The sequence below is a fragment of the Anopheles maculipalpis genome, chromosome 2RL, assembly GCF_943734695.1.
Source record: "Anopheles maculipalpis chromosome 2RL, idAnoMacuDA_375_x, whole genome shotgun sequence".
In the NCBI taxonomy this organism is placed as follows: domain Eukaryota; kingdom Metazoa; phylum Arthropoda; class Insecta; order Diptera; family Culicidae; genus Anopheles; species Anopheles maculipalpis.
In genome coordinates this window covers 1,400,656-1,421,287 of record NC_064871.1, presented here as the reverse complement: position 1 = coordinate 1,421,287, position 20,632 = coordinate 1,400,656, and the positions used below count along the sequence as shown (strand labels likewise).

The window sequence follows — 20,632 nt, the reverse complement described above, 5'->3', positions numbered from 1 at the left end:
GTTCCGCCTAGCCAATTGTTTCTGTGAGCAGTGGAAAAAGTAATCACAATATTCGTTTACATCCTCTCGTTGGATTCACTCCTTCCTGTGCCTGCAGCACACGCAATCCGGGTTGATTGTGCGTATTGAAGGTTCAGTTTGTCTGTGGTAGGTTTTTTACTTCTACTTCCTTCTGATCAATATGCATGGCTCGGAATGGAGGATGGCTTCCTGGTTCTTCAACCAACAGTCTTACCTTCAGTGCAATCGGAAGCGAGGCAACGGATCGAAATCTCGAATTCTAACCAGCTACCAGAAGCAATACGGAAAAAAGGATAATGAGCTCAGCTATTACATTTCCTGGCTTGAGTAAGAAAGAGAACGGGAGCTCAAGAAGGAAATCCCAGCTACAGTACGATTGTTGATAAAGCTGGAAGAAGCAGAAGCGGTTGTGGAGCAGATTGGTACTCGGCGGGTAAAGTTGTTTGTTAGTCAACGGTAGAATGGTACGGATGGCAAATTAATAAACAAGAATTATCTCAAATGAGTCTACCCCACACGCTCGGTTGGCAGCAAAACTACGACACCCAATCCAAGTGGTTGGACGTGGGTGAAATCACTCAGAAGATTAGCTACCTTTTAACCATTTCCTGAATCGGTGAGGGTTAGACCACTGCCAGCACTACCGAAGGTTAAAACCGTATTCTACCGGCGCGCGTGTGATGTAAGCCGAGAGGGGGAAAAACCAGGAAGAAATCAATTTTAGTAGAAGAGTAGCTTTTTCACACGAAATTACCCTCATTTGTGAGATCGTTTCTGTACGCACCATTAACCAAGATAAGCAGCCCCGTTGAAATCGGTTCGCAAGGCAGTTTTTTGGGGGCGTCCAGGAACGCCAAGAGTTATGGACGTAACGAGACAGTTATCATGATTTCCCAGCCCTCCCAGACCGACCGGGGAGGCGGATAAACGGAACGGCTTAAGATTGGTTGGCATCCATCGAAATGGTTGCCTGGAAAAATTCAGCCGTGCGATGGATTGGAATTGACGAATGAAAAATGTCAAATGGTCTGCTTTACACAGCCCGTCGCACACCTCGTGGCTCGATTTCCCGGCTTTGTGTCGGCCCTGGACGGGAAATAACTTTCCCAATTAGTTTCGTAATGGCGAGATAACAAACTTTTGCCAAGTCAACTGGTTTCTCGCTGGCAGCCAGCAGGCAGCCAAGAACGACTGCTGTTTATTTACTTTGAAATTCTTCTCGATTTGTACTGAAAAATGTGGCACCGACTTGACACGAAAGCCTCCAGAATGGTGCACACTGGCACCATGGAACTGCTAGGACGAAGGCAAGAAGTCAATCGCGCTGCAGAAAGCTCTCCGATAAAGCGAACACAGAAGAGTTGAAGTTGTTCCAAAAAGGAGTGAAGTTGCGCGTCAAAGTGTTATTTGTAATTGTTGCGGTGTGGGAAAATGGCAAAGCGTTAGCAAAACGAAGAAAGAAAAACATCGAACGTGAAAACGCAAAACCATCAAACCAACAATACCAACCGAAGGAAAAAAAAGCGGATCGGAAAACGCAAATTGACCGTAACATGTTTGGATGATACGCTTCATCAAAGTCTAATCTAAAATTCAAACGCGCGCCTTTTGCGCCCTCCCAGCATTCCAGTGGGTGTGGAGAGGATGCAAAACAAATCCAATTTCTTCCATTTAAGCTTTTCCAATCAATCGGACTAGAAACGGACGGATGATTCGGTTTGAAGGGTTTCGGTTAGTCGAGTGTGGTGTGCTACTTTCTCTCTACCGCATTTGTTCCGAGCACGGGGAGTCTCATTTAAATTTTGTTTATCTTCAAATCAGTACCGCTGGATGAATGGTTCGTTTTTTATCTTTCTTTGCTGCTTCACACCTTATCCGATAGTCCGTTTTTCACCGGGATCGATTGCAGAAAAGGATTCTTTCTTTTCCGTGTTACGAAAAACGCAAAGAACTCCTTTTTTCACGCTGGGGCTCTGGATGTGTGTGTTGATGCGAGAAAGCATTATTCTGGCCATTCTTTAGCCCACTGCAACCAACCGAACTCGGCGTGTATGTGGTGAGAAATGCGGCAGAGCAAATAATCGGAAACTCCACAACATTTATTTCACATGTAAATCATCCTTCACCGCATCATATTCCGGGCCGCGGTCGTAGTCGGCAACCGGATGTGAGCGAGGCGATGAAAAGCGAGCTCAGGGTTTTCGGTTCTTACCGTGCAATTTAAGCTCCTCTCCTGTACTCCCGACCCATCCAGTCATGATAAATTTCTCACCCAGCTGTAGCAACTTTCTAGCAGGTGTGGTGTCGAAAAATAGAACCTTCCAACAAAGCCCGTGGTGGTCCTGGTCTTGGAGCGAGGAAAAATCGATTCCTTAACTGTCTTCGTGTCGGTGGTATTACTGGATCGTTTGCACCACTTGCCGTACCATGCTTGCCAATGGTGTAAGCTCGGACGAAATGCATCCAAACTCTTGCTGCAGATCGTACCAAGCCACCCCAGTGTGGCATGTTATTGAAGCTTGAAGCAGCACAATAAAAAATGGAGCCAAAAATAAGAAGCAGAAAACAACTGAAAAAGCTGCTCATGTATAATCTAAAAACAATGTTTTCCCAATCATTTCCTCACTGTTACACATCGTCCCTGGTTTGGCGAAAACCAGGGACCGGTCGCTATTCGCAGGCCACAGCGAAGTGTAATCCGATTCCGTTCGACGGTGTACAACCACAACCGTGCCAACACTGACTGAGCATATTTCCTGAGACATTACACCAGGAACCAGCAACCGTTGGAGTTGATGATCGAAGGGGGAGGGAAGGAATGCTTTAAGCATTCCCTTCCCATTGCACCTCTACCACCACACACACACACACACGCTACTTTTGTTTGTCGGGAGTAGCTTGTGTGCCAGTGTTGCGGAACAGTGGGAAAATGACGCCATTCCGTTATCGGTAACAGTCTAAGCTTGAGTGCTTTTCGGGCATTGGTTTCTGTTCATCCGACACCTTCCGAGGAGGAAATGCGTGGCAATCAACCACAAACCGAGCAGCAGCCAGGAAGCAACCGTACCGCCCGTACGCGGCGCCGGTTGTTCTCCATTTGTGGTTAATGCAAGTGCGCCATATGGGAGGAACACAATGTGGAGCAACAATCAATCCTGGATGTAAGCGATACGATGGTTTTGTGCAGGTTTTATTTTTGGTCGAGAAAAAGTCGAGATGCAAATTGAACAAAAAGCTGTACTCAAAGAAGGATTTGAGGAATATTTCATGCTTGTGCTATATTTTTAAGCTCCTTTTCCAAACCACAAACCATTTGCCTGAGGGAAATGGGAGGCGAAGGGAGGGGGGGGGGGGGGTTGCAAGGTAGAAACTACAAAATGACGCACAGAAAAGCCCAACTCAACTTCATCCACAGCCAGCCAGAATGTGGTTCTCAAGTGCTTCTACTCTGTGATTTCTACCCATTTCGTTAATCCTTTTGGAGATTAATTACGCCCAGCCGAGACTCAAATGGAGGGTAATGCGTACGAATGGAGATTAATTTTCATTTCCATCAGCTGTTTGCAAAGCTCTCGCACGGCTGTAATTCCCAGGCTGCGTTTGTTTCTGGCCCTTCCCTTTTTGATGCATTATCCGTTCGTCCAACATCCCTCGGAAAACACAAAAAAGATCACGAGTTGTTGGGCCAAAACCTTTGGGCCTACACGTAAAACCGAAATCTCGGACAGAGGAGGGACCTGCTGTCGTCCGTAGGGAGCGAAACAGCTTCAACTGAACTGGAACGGGATGCTTCTGCCCAGGGACCTACACCAACACCCAGGCACTGCGGGAGTGTAACGACATGGAAAGCGTTTTAAAACGAAATAATTGATGAAAATTTCGGACTCATCTTTTGCCACTCGACAACCATCTTGATGAAAGCGTTTTAATTAAAAACTTTGCTACCCGTCCAACCCGACGTACACGCTTCGTTTGTTCAATAGACTTACGATACAGAAAATAAGTTTTTATTTCACTAAGAGACTAACTTATTACTTTTTACATATTTCTTCCTTTCAGATAATTGATCACGAGCATTTGTGGGCATTTTGAACTGGAACTGAACCCATCTGTCGACAGTAACGAAACCGAGAAGCACCAAAAAAGGTGAATTCATCCAGCGTGAACATTGACAAACTCTGCGTTCGACAACGATCCCAGAATTGTTCGTGCGTGTGGTTATGTGTGTGTGTATCTGTGATGCAAAAAACAATACCCGTGAGCAATCGTAACGTTGTGTGAAGTGGTCATGAAATTAAATTAAGTAGTATTTTAAGCAATCGAAGCACCGCGCGCGAAAGAGAAGGACAAGATGCTGCAAAGCGTAAACCGGCCGCCAGTGCGAGGTCCACCGGCCGGCCACGAGTGCCCATTAGTGCTTGAGAAGCTGAGGTCCACCGCTGTGAAGGGTCGAAGGTGGTGGAGGCCACTTTACCGGTGAACGAGCACCGTTCGGCGAGCATCCGGAAGGACGAACAAAACTACGCCTCTCCAAACGTTGCCTACGACACGAACTCGGTGCTGCCACTCCCGAGCCCGCTGCTCGGTGGGTTGCTGTAGGTTGAAAGCGTAGCAAAAAAAAAAAAAAGAGGTGAAGGTGAAAAGGAAAAATCGCTACCCATTAGTCACAATCGCTAGCGGAAGCGGAAGTAGCAGCGGAAGTCGCTACGGAAGTGAAATATCCAGCGGATCCCAAGGTATGAGGGCGGTCGGGCATGCGGAAGGTGGCAGAATTGTTACCAATTCAGTTGAAATTGTGATTTATTTTATTTATGCCCGGTATTTTGCTACGAGTTCTTGTCACGTTTTTGCTAAACCAGTGAAAACCCGGGCGTCCTCTTTTGGGCGAACAGAACTAACGAACTGCCACGATTAGATCGCTTTTTGTTTTGTTGGGATGAAAGCAAGACGTTGGAGAGGTATTTTAGTTTATTTGTGAAAGCATATTAGCTTAAGCAAACATTCTACCGATTAGACAAATGAAGCGATACTTGATTGGAAGAGAGTTTTTAGTGAATGCTTGAGGTAAAGCTAGAGCTTAAGGCAACGATCGAAAATGATAACTGGAAGACTCATTCGCACTATCTGCTCGTTCATCTGTGTTGCTTCCTTTCGTGTGCTAATGGCAAACAGACATGCTTCCGGACTGTTTCAGCTAGTTTTTTTTGATAGCGTAAGGAACGAAGGAAAAAAAAATTGGTGAAAAATTACTGTAAAGACTCTCACGGCAAAGGAACAAAAGCGTGAAAATGTATTATTATTAATAGCTAGGCCGTGCGCTAAGCTTACCGTCTCGCGTTGTTCTTTTTTTTATCTCGCGTGTGCTTTTGTTTAATGCCATTTCTAGCAGTAGCAGTAGAAAAAGGTCAACGTGTTGGGTAACGCCAGATAAAAAAGTGTGAACTTTGCGAAGGCAAGCGTGGGACAGGGCACAACGGGCAAAAAAACTGGAAACCCTGACAGAAAAAGAACCAACCAAACAAGCTTTCTTCGGATGGGGCATGGAAGCATGCAAATTGCTAGGCAAAAATAGAGCATAAAACACACAATACAAATATCTTTAATGAAGGTAATAAATTCAAGCCTCAAACAGGGTGCCCGTTCGTGGTGGAGCTGTAAGAGGAGTGAGAGCTAAACCGTGGCCCATTTCATGCCCCATCCAACAGAGAATGACAGAGAAGAGCGAGAGAGAGAGAAATTGAGGGAAAAAAGTGCACATTTTTAAAGCTTCAACCGAAAAAGGACATAAAGCACGATGAAACAAAGCGTCGCAATAACACTTACTTGAACGAATCTAATAAAAATCTGCACTTTCTTCTCGCTTGAGTTCGAGCGGATCGTTTCGTTTTGCCTTTTTTATTTTATTTTTTATCATTTCGAAGCATCTATCATGATATTCGTGTCCCATTACAGGGTCGGTCGGCAAAACAAAGCAGACCCGAAGGGGAAAGGGAAACACACTCTACAGTCACACAAATCTGACAAAGGACTGCCGACTGTGGCGAAGGCAAATTAACGCAAAACGGAACGTGAAAAAACCTGACGTCATAGGAAATGGAAATGGCCGTGCAGTGCAGTGCGAAAAAGGTGACAACATTAGTGTGTATAGGACGAGTGAGAAAATCAGCGAAAGGTTAAAAAACTCTCGAACCAACCAACGGTAACCACGAACATTCCCTCCCGCTCGGGAGAGCAACAACACACAAAACAAACACCTCCCGAGGGTGCAAAGGCGTCCATCGTTTATTATACGCGCACCATTATCGTCCCGAAGCAAAATAGAAAGAAAGACAACTCCCAGTGCCAGTGAGCGGGCGGTGTGTGAGACCTCAAGCTCGAAAGTTTTGGGTGATAATTTTCCGTGCGCCACTCGCCCGGCTGCAACAGGAAACGATTTGCCACCATCATGCTAATGGCGCCTATGATGGCGCTAAAGGGCAACAGATTGCGGGGCCGTCGGGGGCCGGCCAGCGTAAGGAGGTGCGGTTGCGGTGGCCAAAGTATGGTCGGCAGTGACTGCAATCCGTTCATTTCCACACCATCGGCCGTATTTTCGCGAACTTTGCTCGTTACCTTTCTGCTGATGACGTTCAATGTGAACGTGTGCCAGGTGGTACAGGCCGCGGCTAGTGCCAGTGCGAGTGCCAGTGCAAGTGCGAGTGCAGCCGCCGGAATTGAGCGACGACCGACCGGGGATCTACAGCGGCCCGATGGCCTTAAAATGCATCACTACGGTAAGTTGAAGTTGTCTGTGTCTTGTAGCTTGATTTATTCGAACTTCTGTTTTTAAATTTAAAAACTGAAAACTCAAACTGAAGAATTAATTGGTAATATCTTGAGTTCCTTAAGTTGGAAAGTCTGGAAACAAGAAGGTGAACTTTAGGAGATAAATCTCTTATAATTATAGTGAATATTTTTGTATTCTTCTTCATCCTCTTGGCTTAATGACCTACTCGTTACAGGGTAACGGTCCGGAACGTTTTTGAACCCCGGTCCTGCCGTGTGAAGAACGTCGCAGTTGTCGTCTTTATCACCTGTAATCCCAAAGCCCCAATTTCTTCTTCTTTGCTTAAGGATAAATATCCTTCTCAGATCAGATGAATCTTCCAAATGTATTACTCGAGTCTTACGAACTCCCTGCAGAACATCGGTTCACATTTTTAAGATAACATTAATCCTTCATTCTAAAACAATTCTTTGGCATCAAGACTTTCAATCTTTCGGATGTTATTCGGATCCACTTTTCAAAAACTGCCTTTACTCTATTATCCAATAAATTCATAACATTATAGCAATAGTTAAAGGCTCAAAGTCCTTCCAAGACGATTATGTTACTTGATTTATGCATTTGTAACACTCTTCACGAAAACGAGTTTTTCCTTGCTGTTGGCTTTGCCAAATGGACTCGATCGTTTATTTTGGGACCCATTTCTCCCTCTACCTCCTGGCCCATGTTAATTGGCCTTTTCTCTAACGGCTTGTTGTAGTCGTCGTCCTGGTCGTCGTCAACAAATTTAGTTTTCGCTCTTTTTCTCTCTCGCCCCGGGCGAAGCGTAGACAGGACGTAGAGGAAAGGCAATTGAATGAGTTTTCGGCAAAAAGTTACAATTGAAACTGGCACTTTGCTGCTGTTTCTCGTACCCCAAAACCCTGGCAATTGCGCCATTGCGATAAACAGATCCATTTCAAGCAAATCTGTTTGCGTTCCACGCGTCTTGCTGTGGTGCATAAACAAAACACCAAAGCGAACAAAAAAGGCGGACAAAAGATAAAACAGAAAAGACACGCGACAGACAGACCCTGCGCTATGGGAAACAGCAGGCACAACACGTATGCGCCATTGCACACGCACACTTATTTAAGACTGGAGGTTGGGTTGCGTTTCGTCTGCCGCATCCGTGCACGAGCAGCAGCAGCAGCAGCGGGTTTGGGTTCCGGTTGGTGACATTAAATGGATGCGATCAGAAACAATTTCAATCGGTACGACTATAATTCTTCCGCTTCCGTAGCAAACCCAAAGGCTTGCTCGTTGTATGTTGTCTTTTTGTCCCTTGTACTCACACACGCTCTACCACGAACCGATCACGTTGGGAACGTAGTGGCAAAACGTAAAAGATGGTTTATCTGTCGCCGAAGGACGTCGTTGCAAAACTCTCTCTCTCTCTTTCTGTCTCTCTCTCTCTCTCTCTCTCTCTCTCTCTCTCTCTATCTCTCTAAGTTCGAGTTACTACTCGATCCCAACCAAACCTTTCCCAAACATGCCGGATGGGAGGGCTGGGTGGCGCCAGGGCCGATATGCCTCACACCGACCGATTCCACCAACCGAGGAACTTTGTGTGAATTTGTAGCTTTTGCAGTTGCCAGCACCAGGCACGTTGAATGGCACGGATCGCTCTCGGTTGCTGCAAGCAAATAAAACAAATAAATCCCGGAAATACATTGCCCCGAAATAGGACCATGGCAGCGTGCCGAGGATCGTTTTTCTTCCGCAACCAGAAAAAAAGCGAGGTAAAAGTGTTACGCTTTTCATCCTGTTCCCGTTGGTTTGGAGCGGATTCGCTGTCGTTCATCAAGCAAACGGTTTCGAGCAAAAAAACAACCGAAGGCACACTCTGCTCGAATGAGAATGTTAGCCAGACTGACATACCCAGCGTTTGGCGTTGGGAAGAAGTCAGTGCTAAAAGCTGCCGCCCGTAGGGAAGGATGGGCGATAAACTATATCGCTCGAAGGTGTAGAGCAACGACACGCGACATGCTGGTGATGATGTACGACAGAGTGAATTGAATATTAACACAGCCACGCCACAGTGCCACGGGTTGAGTTCTTGGGGCAAAATATAAAAAAAACTCCAACAAACCCTAGCTTTGCCAGCAATTTCCAGCCTGCAGCAGCGTAAATGATTTGTGGATGAAGAATATTGTTCACTCTTCATTGAGGTTAATCATTCGAAATTCTGCGTAATTGAAGGAGCAAAGCAAATGGAGCGTGTTGCTCCACTCCCTAATTAAATAAGGGACTTGAAATTGCGTCAAAAACTGCAGTCTTGAGCTTTTTGTAGTGTAACGATTTCATCCTCGGGCTTGAGAGAACGATTCCGCTTCATAATCGATTGCTTTTTCCATTTGCTCTCGAGCATCCAGGGTTTGTCTATGGAGATGTGTCCGTCTGATGTCCATGTTTAGTCTCGGAAAGGAATGAAAAAACTGCAAATTGCATGGCTGTGTGGTGAAACTTTGATTACTTAATTATACATTGACCCACTTTCCCACTGACCACAGCTCTTCAAAGTGGAATGTTGATGCTTTTTAGAGCCAAAGTACATGTTTGCTACTGGATTGGGCCAGGTTATTTGGAAGGACTTTGAAGGCAGTGCTAGAATCCGATTCTGAAACACAACATAAAACACACCAATGCAACTTCATCACCTACACCTGTCTCTTTTCTCTCGCTCTCTCTCACTCTCTCTTTCGATTTCTCTCAGAATACTTTGGAAAGTGTCATCAAGCACGCTTGCAAAACGTTTGCCGAGAAAAATCGTCATTCAAACGAAATAGCTATCGTTTCGGGGCTGGCCCTTTTCCGGGGAAAACTACTATTTGTTCGATTTCGATTTTCAGCCCCCGCTTACCTCCCGCACACACGGGATGCGAGTTCTTTTCCACGTCACACGACAACACATTGCTCTCTCGCTATCTCTTTCTGGCCCTCTTTCGACACTTTCGAGTTCGATCAATCCAAACGCCTCCGGGGTTGCCTCTCGGTAAGCAATTTCATTTACTGTAATCAATTTCACCGATCGACACGAGCCCAAACTCATACACTACACTGAACGCAACCCAACCCTCTCACCCACTTTTCCCTAGTTCTTGCGACCCCCCCGGAGAACACGATGGGATAAAAATTAGCAACATTTTGTAGGCAGTAGTGTAGGGGCCATGTCTGTTCTTACTCACACTCTCTCTCCATCCCTGATGGTGTCGTTTTGGCCAAAAATCTGATTTATTCCTATCCTATAGATAGGCGTAATCGTGCAGCATGAAGTGAAGGGAGAACGGGAACCCGGGAGAAGATTTCAGTAAAAGCCAATTTTCCTCTCCCGAGGCTAAGGCAGTGTTGGTTATTGGCAAACATACAACGATGGTGGCATCAAATCATCCTTTAATAGAAAAAAAAAGATCTTCACGATCTCCACCCTTGCTCCGCCTAATCGTCCCCTCGCGGCCTATGAAATGTTAGAGGACAAAAACTAAACTTCAACCAACCAACCAACGCTCCATATGCAGGTCACGTGGCAATAAATATGTTTTTGTTGAAAATGGAAAGTCAGATACAGGGCGCCTCCATCGTGGTGCTGGGTTGCGTGCGTGCATGTGTGTGTGTGTGTGTGTGTGTGTGTATAAATTTTATTTTCACGTGTGATCACGGCCACACTACGTTGCGAAATGTGGATAGATTTTGTGTTTCTTTCCACTGCCCTTTTTTCCTAGTCCCCCACGAACCTCCAACCCAACCAACCGCCCCTTCATCCAGCTTACACCATCAACGGCAGGCATGCGTGTCGCGATTCATTTCGCGGTAGGTTCGATTTGAGTGCTTTGCCGGTCGTTTTTTTTTTACCAGTGTACATTAAATCTGATTTTGTATCAATCGTCATCGTCGTCAATGTTTATCTCTTTCTTACCTGATGGTGAATGCCCCAGTTGGTGCACCGTCGTCGATATTCTGGGTTCGGGATAGCCAAATCAAATCAGATCACAATTTTATTTATTTATTTATTTTTTGCAAACGTACGAATACATTTTGGAATTTTGATGAAAACTGTATGCGAGCAGGTTGGGAACTAAATTGGGGGCAAGTGGGGAAAATGTATATGAATTTTTCAAAAACAAAATTTTGTTATAAATGGGAACTGGAAGCACCGTTATTTTCATAACCGGTGAGTTGTGATGCAGAGATTGAATTTATTTGTTTCTACTTACGTGACAGAAGACACACAAATAATATTAGTTTTTTAAAAAGGCACATTGGTTGTTGAAAAACTTATTGAAAGCAAATTTTAATCGCATAATCAGTCCTGCGTTAGGAAGAACAATCCTGATGGCATTCGACGGATGATCCTCTCGGCTTAGGTCCATTTTATCCAATTCCTTATTATAAACTATACAAGTCAGTAAACTAATTAAAAAATGATCGGAAAACAAACGAATAAACCCTTTCAAAGAGTCGGCACACGAAGAAAAAATCTCCCAAAAACTAAACAACCAATTTTCGTTGAATTATTTTTCCCTTTTTGGATCAGATTTTAATCTCTCCTCTAGAGACAGCATATCAAAAACGAGTTAATCTTCTCGGGCTAGAAAGTTAGGCGCCTCGATCATTGTGGGCAGATTTCTATTGCTCATAGATAGCCGGTACCGGTCTCTGCTTATTTATTACCCGAACCGTTGTTTTCAGTAGTGGTGGTTTGGTTCGGTTATCAGAGATTTTTCCCACCCATTTTCGGAACCCCTGTGTGCCCTGTGTTCATGTAGGAGATAATTTCCTCTCGCTTGCTCGCTTGTAATGATCTTTTCAATAATTCAAACCGTACCCCGAAAGCCACGATTGTCTGCCGGTTGGTTGATTCTCGCCAAGAATGAGTATTTATACGCGCGTGTGCGTGTGTGGGAGATTTCCTTTGGGATCACTTTTGGGAAAATTAAAACCTCCGCTCCACTGTACGATTCATGCGTAACCTCTTATCGGTTCCATTTGCTTCGTTGCTTCGGCACCCGCTATTACACCGGACGCGTCTTACGAAAAAGGGGTTGAGAATGATAACTCATAAATACGAAAACACATCTCCCACGGGTCCAACATACGGCGTTCGGTCGGTTGGTTGGAAAAGGGTTTTTGATAGTAGCTTTTGCTTACGGCTAGTATGACGAGTTCGAGGCCCTTTTTCCATGCCAGCATCACTTGATTGGGCTAGAAGCTGTCGATATTTTCCTGGACCCGCTTCAACTTTGGGATTTTATCGATGAAACCCTTAAAGGTCGGTTCGGGAATCGGGAATGGGTGTGGGAAATTTACACTGCACGGACATCTTCACGGAATGAACGTCCCCGATGGGAGGCAAAGGGCGTTGATGGAAGGCAAAGGTGTAAACTCAATCAACGCGTCTCAAATCGATTACCCGTGCCGGAAACTCTCTGGAAGTCCTGCAAGTGAATCCGATTTTTCCCAACATTTTCTCTCGGCCCTGGGAAGCGCAACTGGGGAGTGATCGGTTTTAATTGATTACCCACATTCAGATACCATTTTCCTTTCGAATCTCGACCACGTGGTGATTGTCGTCCCGTTTCATCAACAGCTCTTACCAGCGCTAATCACCACGTGTCCGGCATTGGTTTAAAGCTGTTTCTACTATTTTCATTCGCTTCGTACCTTATGTTGGGAGCAATTAAAATTTAATTTCTCTTCGTTTGTTCTTGCAATGGAGACGATTGTCAGATTTTCATACGCTTCCACTAATGCGGTGGGACTGTTTAAGGAAAGCACAAGGGGGAAAGCCGAGCTGACATCTCTGTTTAAAATGGTCCTTGTTGATTCCTTTTGTCAAGCCAGTGTCAATTCGTTTGTGTGTGGGTGAAGGAAAACGGCTTACAATGAACCCATTCAACGGTGGCAATTTCAAAGCGGAGGACGAAATGACAACGCCACCAACGACGATGCAAATGATAATGAGGTTGATTATGATGGCCGAACCAACTGCGTTGGCTTGATTCGCTTCGCGGTTTACAGTGTGCCGATGTGATTACCTGCACGATGATTAAAATTAATTAATTGCACTAAATCTTTCGCCTTTCAGGGCTTCCAGAGAATCGCGCAAAATGTTTATTTCCCGTGGCGCCTTTCACACTGGGCGCTGTTTCGTGTTGTAGACAATTCGTTTCATATAGCTTTTATATTCTTCTGCGGTCATTGAAGGATAATGGTTGTAATGGATTTTATGTGTGTGTGTGTCTGTGTGTGTTTGTGTGCGAGTGAATCGTCTACTGATTGCTGCAATTGTTCCAGGTACCGTTATGACAGCAAAAGACCCACTTTTAGGGGCGAAATAAAAATCCAATTTGTAGCTTAAACCACTCAACAATAAGCCTGGATTGGGCTTACGAAGTTGATGCTCTCGGAAAATTAGTTTAACATTTGAATTTGATGTACAACATTTAATAGCGATGAAAAGAACACACTTTCATGTACCTGCAATTCGCTCGTTCGTCAGTAAATTAATCCTAAATACCTTCCCCGATCAACCCGTGTGATAATTTGACGAACTGTTCAACTTTTTCAACAACTGACATGGCCCTAGTCTCGACCATTCTGTCCCGAGCTAGTCCCGCACAATGTGATTCGAACAAAGCGATTACAAACTTGTGAATCTCTTGCCCGATTACACTTCGCATTCATGCAACCGGTTTTCTGGGGAAAGTTTTCCGTACGTGCATTTCCCGCAACTCTCCATTATGTCTATTTGCTGCCTGCAACACCAGTACACCAGTACATCAGTACGCGCTGCGATACGGCAAGCTGATCAACGTCTTTCAAAGCTTTTGCACAAAATCCACCGCACTAATCACCGCATCGACAGCCATTCATCGCTAATCTCCATCAATTCATAGCCAAAAGACGTGATAACAGCGAATCACGAGCATCACCGTCCACACCGGCTCCGAGAATCCTTTGTGTCCTGCCAGCGAGTCAGCGGCAGTCAAACTTGTTCTTCAACCACCCAGCATGGTACGAGCATTGGACGGACATTGTTCTTCTAATCCACACCACTTACCAACCGAAACACACACACACACAGACAATACTATTTGCTGGGCAAAGGGCCACGGACAATACGCGTTCTAGAGTCTCACTATCCATGAAGTTGTTTCGTACCAGCGTTGGAGCGAGCGATCGTTCCTATTTGCTGAGCGATACGGATGAACGAACGAATGAATGAATGCATAATTCATCCACATTTTGTCAAATTTTCTCATTCACATACACACACACATATTCTCGAAAGCCAGAATGTTGGAATCAGGATTCGTCCATCACACGAATACCGTTTTCTCTTATTAGCCCGAAGACAACACTCATCACTCAGTCAAGGTGTGTGTGCGCGTATTTCTTCCAGCAGGTGCCTCCCAACTTTTGACACAACAGTCGTTAGAGCGTTTCATGCTGCTTCTGATGCGGCCATTGCACCCATTTCGGTACACACGGATTGCACACGAAACTTTATCCTTTGAACGACACCAGCATCATTCCACGGTGACCCAAAAGGACTGCCTGGCAGAGTGTAAAAGCCACATGAAGGATCACTGATGCACTCGCTCCTAATGCAGCCGCGTAAAGGGGGGCGATGAAACGAGGCACAAGTGAGGCTCAAGAAAAGTTTGGTCGCATCGCCTGCTGGTAAGAAACCCTGTGCTACACACTAGGTTATGCTCTCAGAAGATGAGTTTCGCCCTTCGTTTTCAAAAACTTTTGCCACCGTAGCAACTTTACTTTCACGCAGCGAACGCCGCCTCGATGCTTCTTGTGCTGACCAGATCTAGCACAAGATCTTTAGGGTTGAAAGTACTTGGTGCGCTTTGCCAGAGGCACTCGGCCCTACAGCATTACAACAATTTCGGTGTAATTTATTTAAATTATGAATGAGCCAAGGAAGCAACTGCTGCAGCAGCTTCGGCGGCACGCAAACGAGAAAGTTTGGCTACAGGTCCTACAGGCCGAGGCTCGTCTTCATGTGGCGTGATTAAATAATTAAATAATTTCCTCGAACGAAAGATGGGGAGCGACACACGCCCGGAGCGAAGCAGGCAATGTCTTCCCTTCGGACCGTTTGACTTGCCAAAGGTGCCCAGATAAGGGACGATCAATACGTGATGTCGAAGTGCCCGTACCGGATTTGTTATTCGAAACATTAGCCATCCGCTCGGCCGTACAACGACATCTTGTATCCGTTTCGATGACCACGCGCTTGGTGAACCGATGCAGTGGGCCAAGAGGGAAGGGATGAATAATTTGTAATTGAATTTACATCCACCCATCAGCCCCGTTGCTCTTGCCGTCTGGTGGAATGTACGCAAGATGTACGCTTTTCGTAAAAGAAAATTCGTTTTAAATGACGAACATCATCAGCAACCACACGGGCGAGAAGGTCAGCTACAAAATTAGATTACAAACAGAGGTCTGAGAGGAGCCTTAAAGGGTCTGAGGTGCGAGGAACTTTGCCCTGGGCAGTCCTGGATAATTACATGCACTATGTAATGGCAGTCGATATTTGTGTGGGCTGGTGGACAAAAAGATTAAGCTCGAGCGACAAATTGAGTAAAGCAAATGCTTGGGAGTTGGCCAAAGCTCGCTGCAAACTTCGATCCAATTTCTTTAGACTTTGGACCTTTGACAGAAAATTAATCAACCCACAAGAAGAACTGATATCATAAATCGAAAAATTAATTCCTTTCAAAGTTTGCTTTCGTTTGCCATACCTCCCTCCCAAAAAAAAAGACCTAATGGACTGCTTCAGAAAACCTCATCTCGCTCGTCTAGTCAATCAAAAAGTCAAACATGAAAACAATATTTGTCCTGTCGACGAGCTCTAGGAAAAGCTCGTCGTAAATCATAACATTTTCTTCGACGCAACAAATACCGTATGCTAACAAATTGCTACACTGCAAAAAGGGACCGACCTGTTCTGCCCTCCTATGCATCCTCTCGAGATGTCCGATCTTTGGTACTGGCTTTCATGGTGTATATGAGCAACACGATTCCCCCCACAGAGGATAGCAAGATCGACTATGCGCATCGAGTGCGATCTTTGTAAATTCTGTACAAAATGGTACGAGTGGTCCATCGTCCGATGCCGGGCCGGTCAACAGGCCGGTCTTCTGTTGATGAAACTTTCCGAATCGATACACCCTGAATCGGTTCGGGGTTTTTGCTTCTTGACCATCCATCCATCCAGCCAACAGGCCGGCCAGCAGCGTCAATGCATGTTGAATGCCACTCGGATAAATAGCTTCATCGAAATCCTGTTTCACAGTGCCAGTGAGTTCTTTCCATAGGGCTCAATGATACTCCAGGCCTTCTGCTACACTCTAGTGCTTGCTCAGTCAGAACCCGCTCACACAAACGCACACACCAGCAAAAGAAAAAAAAACAACCGGTTTGTAGTACTCCATGCATGATAGAGTTTAAAAGTGGGTTTTCCTAGGGCAAAACGTGTTGTCGAGTGGAGAGTTTCTAGGACGAGTTGTTCCTTGCTAGATGAATTGTTGTCAGATTGTTTTCATCCATGTATCAAGTGGCGTATCGAATGGATTGCCCTGAAGGGTAGAAGTGTTTTTCTTTTCATGCTGGGGTGCCTGGGTGCCAGAGCATGTACGAAATAAAGCACAACATTGGCGGTGGACTGACTGTTGTTCTCGGTGAGTTGGGAGTGATTCTCTTCCTGCTCGTCTTTCCAATCACCTGTAAGAAAAGAGTGCATTTTACAATTGCCATTCTTATCAAGTAGTATACATTTTCAAGAATGCTTTCTTGGAAGGAAATTGTTTAATTGATAGTAATAATTCTCCTATGCGCTGAACTCGACCCCGCCTTTAACTAAATGCTCATGTTGCTAACCCATCGCATAGTTTGCTTTCAGCCTGCGGATTAGATTGTAGCACTAAGTGCGCTTCGATTCAATTTTCTTTGCCCAGCGTTCCATTATCGTCCATGCGGCAAATCCTTTTGGCGATTGGCGATACGATGCGAGCGATCTCGGATGGTGGATGTCGAGCGGATCGCAGCTCAACGGATGGGAAAGCACGCATCAGTTTCATTAATAATTACGTCCTCCAAAATATCTCATTTACTGCCGGAAATAATCTCGGCCGGCGTGCCTTGGCCCAATCAGTTGTGTCGATTAAATGATTCCCAGCGGTGCTATTTTCACCCATCCGCTTATCGGAACGTGCACGGCTCGTGTGTCGGGATCGAGCAGAACGCAGAACTACCCTCCGAGGCACAGACACGAATTAAGCCAGTAAACGTAATAAACATTTTACATTCCCTTGCCGCATCCCCTTTTCCCCGTTACAACTAACGCGCCAGTTTTGAGGTGGGGTCGATGAGGCCTAAAATCATTCCACTTAGGCTTGCTCTATGCCCTATCTGGTGGGATTAGGTGTGTCGAGAAGGGCAAGAATAATCTCCGCTACCATCCACCGTATCATTAATATTTCTTATTATGATGTTATTTTGGGTGGTTTTTCCGGTTCGATTTTTGCACCACAAAAGCACATGTACACCCCAATGGGTCACTTTGGGTGGAAGGAGGGGGCGCTTTGTCGCATACGGAGCAAGTACCATTGACTAGCGTTGCTATTTTATGGAGCCTGGTCCTCCTGGTGTTGTTCGAAGGTACTAGATTTGCGTGCTACATGCCCATTCGAGTGCTCTCGCCAGCAGTGGAGACAATGGCGCATCGACCATTCTCCATTATTCATACACCCAATGTCCAGCAGACACGGTATGGGAGTTGCTATTGCCAAACCACAGCTAAACAATGAACGCTGTACTGTTTCGAGCTGCAAAGTTGAGTTTGGCGTTGATTTGATTGTTCTGTGGAGGAGAAAAGTTAATCAAATAAATACCGCCAAGTGGGATTGTCGCAATGAGCGCATAATTTAAAGTCCATCGAAAGCAGCATGGTTCAGTTCGAAGGGTGCCGAAGGTCATCGTTGTCGCATTTAATTGAAATGTTTTCACACAACAACTTCGCTTCACTACCCGTACAGCTCGAGCGTTATTTACAGTTAAATGTTGCCAGCGGGGAAATCCGTGGAAATCATTGCACAATTGTGCTGAAGTTGTTACGAACAAAGGATTCGGAAAACATGTTTTACTACGTTTTCTTCATGCACACGTCACACATAAACCATTCCGCCTTCGCGCCATGAATAACTGAGCGCAAAGAGAAATCTTTTTCCATTAACTCGATGGTTTCGCTAAGTAAGGCACTTCTTTTTGCTCTCCACTTGCGCAACACCTTTTCACAAAGCAAAAGCCCTGAAATGAAGCAATTTGATTTCAGACAAAGTTTGATATTGTTTGAGCATCGTCGGGAGGAGGCCTCACAATCAGCTCACGGCACACCTTTTCACGTGAGGAGTTTTGTGTGTTTTTTTTTTTCTAAGGCGCGCCTCCATTTGTTCCATTTTTCGTTCCTCGCAAATAGACTCGCAATTAAGCGCAAAAAGAGAAACAGAAGCTGAATGTGAAAAATGAAAAACTTTCCATAATTTCCATGCTAATTACGCTCAACGTTTTTCGGAGGAAAATTCGGCACCAGCTATCAAGCTAGAATGCGTCCCTAAAAGGCAACAGGAAGAGAGAGAGAGAAAAAGAAAAGGAGAGAGAGAGAGAGAGAGAGAGAGAACAAAAAATCTCAAAACGAATGCTAGGCAAACTTCTTTGCTTTCTTGATTGCCGATTCGACTGAATGAAAATGGTGCAATTTTACCACCTTCACCCAGTTCTAGAACACCCCTCCTTCCTCCCCCCCCTCGCCCCCTCCACCAACTACTTTGGCGGAAGTGTGGTTCGACTTCCATGCCACCGTCAATCACGCTGGATGAAAGTTTTTGAGTATTTTCTTGAAGAGCTCTGAAGAGACCTAGCGAAAGGATTGAACAAGAAAGGCTTTGTGTGTTGACGAAGGCGTTGACTAGGCGTCGCCGAGTGAGTTGGCCGGGGGCAGAGCAATACGGGCATAAATTTGACTCCACCACCCCATCTTACGAGCCACCGGAAAACGGGCTCCACCGCTCGTTGCATTTGCACGGACGGGCAGCAAACGACCCGGACTTCCTTCCGGTGCTATGGCCACGCTGGATTGCCTCGATGGGCTGGAAAATCTGCCTGTAAATTATTGCTACCATTAAATTATGTGACATTAAATCCACAGCCACTCCCGCGCAAGGCAGTTTTGCAGAGCCGGTCGTCCGATTATTGCCACACACATATTGCTCCCGACTCGCCTCGTGTGTGTTTGTCTTTCTCGGGTGTACTTGAGCCTTGAGACTTGAGAATCTGCAGCCAATATCACTCCGGTTGCTTATTCGCCAAACAGGCGCGTTGCCTATTTATGGGCAAATTACGTTTAAACGTTCCAAACGGGAACGTGCGGAAGAGCACGATGGACGGGAGGGTTACGATGCAATATTTATTTATGGATTCAATGAACGTCGTTTGACGACAGCGTACGCCTTACGGGGAGGGGGGCCCAGAAATTGTTCTGTCCCGGCAACCGAATTACACGTGTACGTACACATGCGTCCTTGACAGGGCAAAGGACTTTCCTGTTTTCGGTCGCCAGGAACCATAATTCTGGGCCGCGCTCACATTCTGCTGCATCGTAAACCAACCTTGCAGAGAGGGCCATTTCCCAACCGCCAATGATCGATAAGTAGCGTGTTTGTTAGCAAGCTTCGCTCATAAATCAAGGGGAAAGTGTGTTGCTTTCTCTCGGTCTTTCTCACTCTCTCTCTCTCTCTCTCTCTCTCTGTATCCTTCTCGCAATAGATGTGATGTGGTTGGGATTGGTAACCAGTAGCAACCCATAAACGCACCCCATCTGTGCAGGTACTTTGCATGTTCTGATCGATCAGACACGGTTAGAGCTCTCAGGTCACTGCAAAGATCTTGCTCATAATCGTTCACAGATTATGACGCTGGAAGAGACGCGTGTTCTCCGTCACACACAGGGATGATGGAGCCATTCCGCCGAACTGCGACACCGTACACTGGAAGACGCCAATTAAATGGAGTTGTTACCCAATTTTGTGGCTCTCAACCGCTAATGACTTCCTGAGCGTGTGACAGTCGGGAGGTGCACATGGACAGTAAAAACTCAGCCAGTAAACATAAAACGCGTCACGCCGTAAATGAGGTACAAGTAATCACCACTCAATACCACTGATGGTATACCTTGTTTCACACCATTAACGGCGTAACCAATCGATGGGAAACGCATTTCCCTCCCGCATCGTATGGAGCTGGAGCACGTGCGACAAGCAAATAAAAACCGATTTACTACCAGTTTCTCTACAGGTTGTTACCTTGCTAGAGAATGGTTTGAACGGTTGTATTTGGTGATATAATTTCCCGTCACTTATTGCTCACATTTTATAACAAACATCTTGTAAAATAACACGGGATTAATGAAAATGCTTAATGCTTATGCTTCCTCGACAGCTCCAACGTGCACGAGAGAGCATAGGCGATATGCAAGCTCTGCGAAAAATCAACATTGTACCCCTGTTGCCAACACGACTACAGCTCTTTATCCTTCACAGTATGCCCGAACAGTACACATCCGGGTAAGGTAAACATTCCACCAACTGTCGTCGTTGTCGTTCGCGTCTGACCACCACGCGTTTGACTCGAGGCCACCAAACGGACGCAATCTCCGGTGGTAGGCTCCGGTGGCGTACAGCACATCGCACAGTAACCTGTAACGCAACACCTTTATTACCGTGAAGCACA

At 45.6% G+C, this 20,632-nt stretch overlaps 1 protein-coding gene and 1 long non-coding RNA gene across 2 annotated transcripts in view; one reads left to right on the top strand and one right to left on the bottom strand.

Moving 5' to 3' along the window:
• The window catches only part of LOC126559895 (uncharacterized), a 258,820-nt gene that overhangs the window by 232,466 nt on the left and 5,722 nt on the right, over nt 1–20,632 (bottom strand). The window lies entirely within an intron of this gene.
• LOC126557782 (uncharacterized) overlaps nt 6,440–20,632 on the top strand; it is a 62,338-nt gene continuing 48,145 nt past the window's right edge. The window contains exon 1 of the mRNA XM_050213662.1: nt 6,440–6,794. Within this exon, the coding sequence (XP_050069619.1) occupies nt 6,467–6,794 (328 nt within the window). The 5' untranslated portion in view covers nt 6,440–6,466. The remainder of the gene's footprint in view (nt 6,795–20,632) is intronic.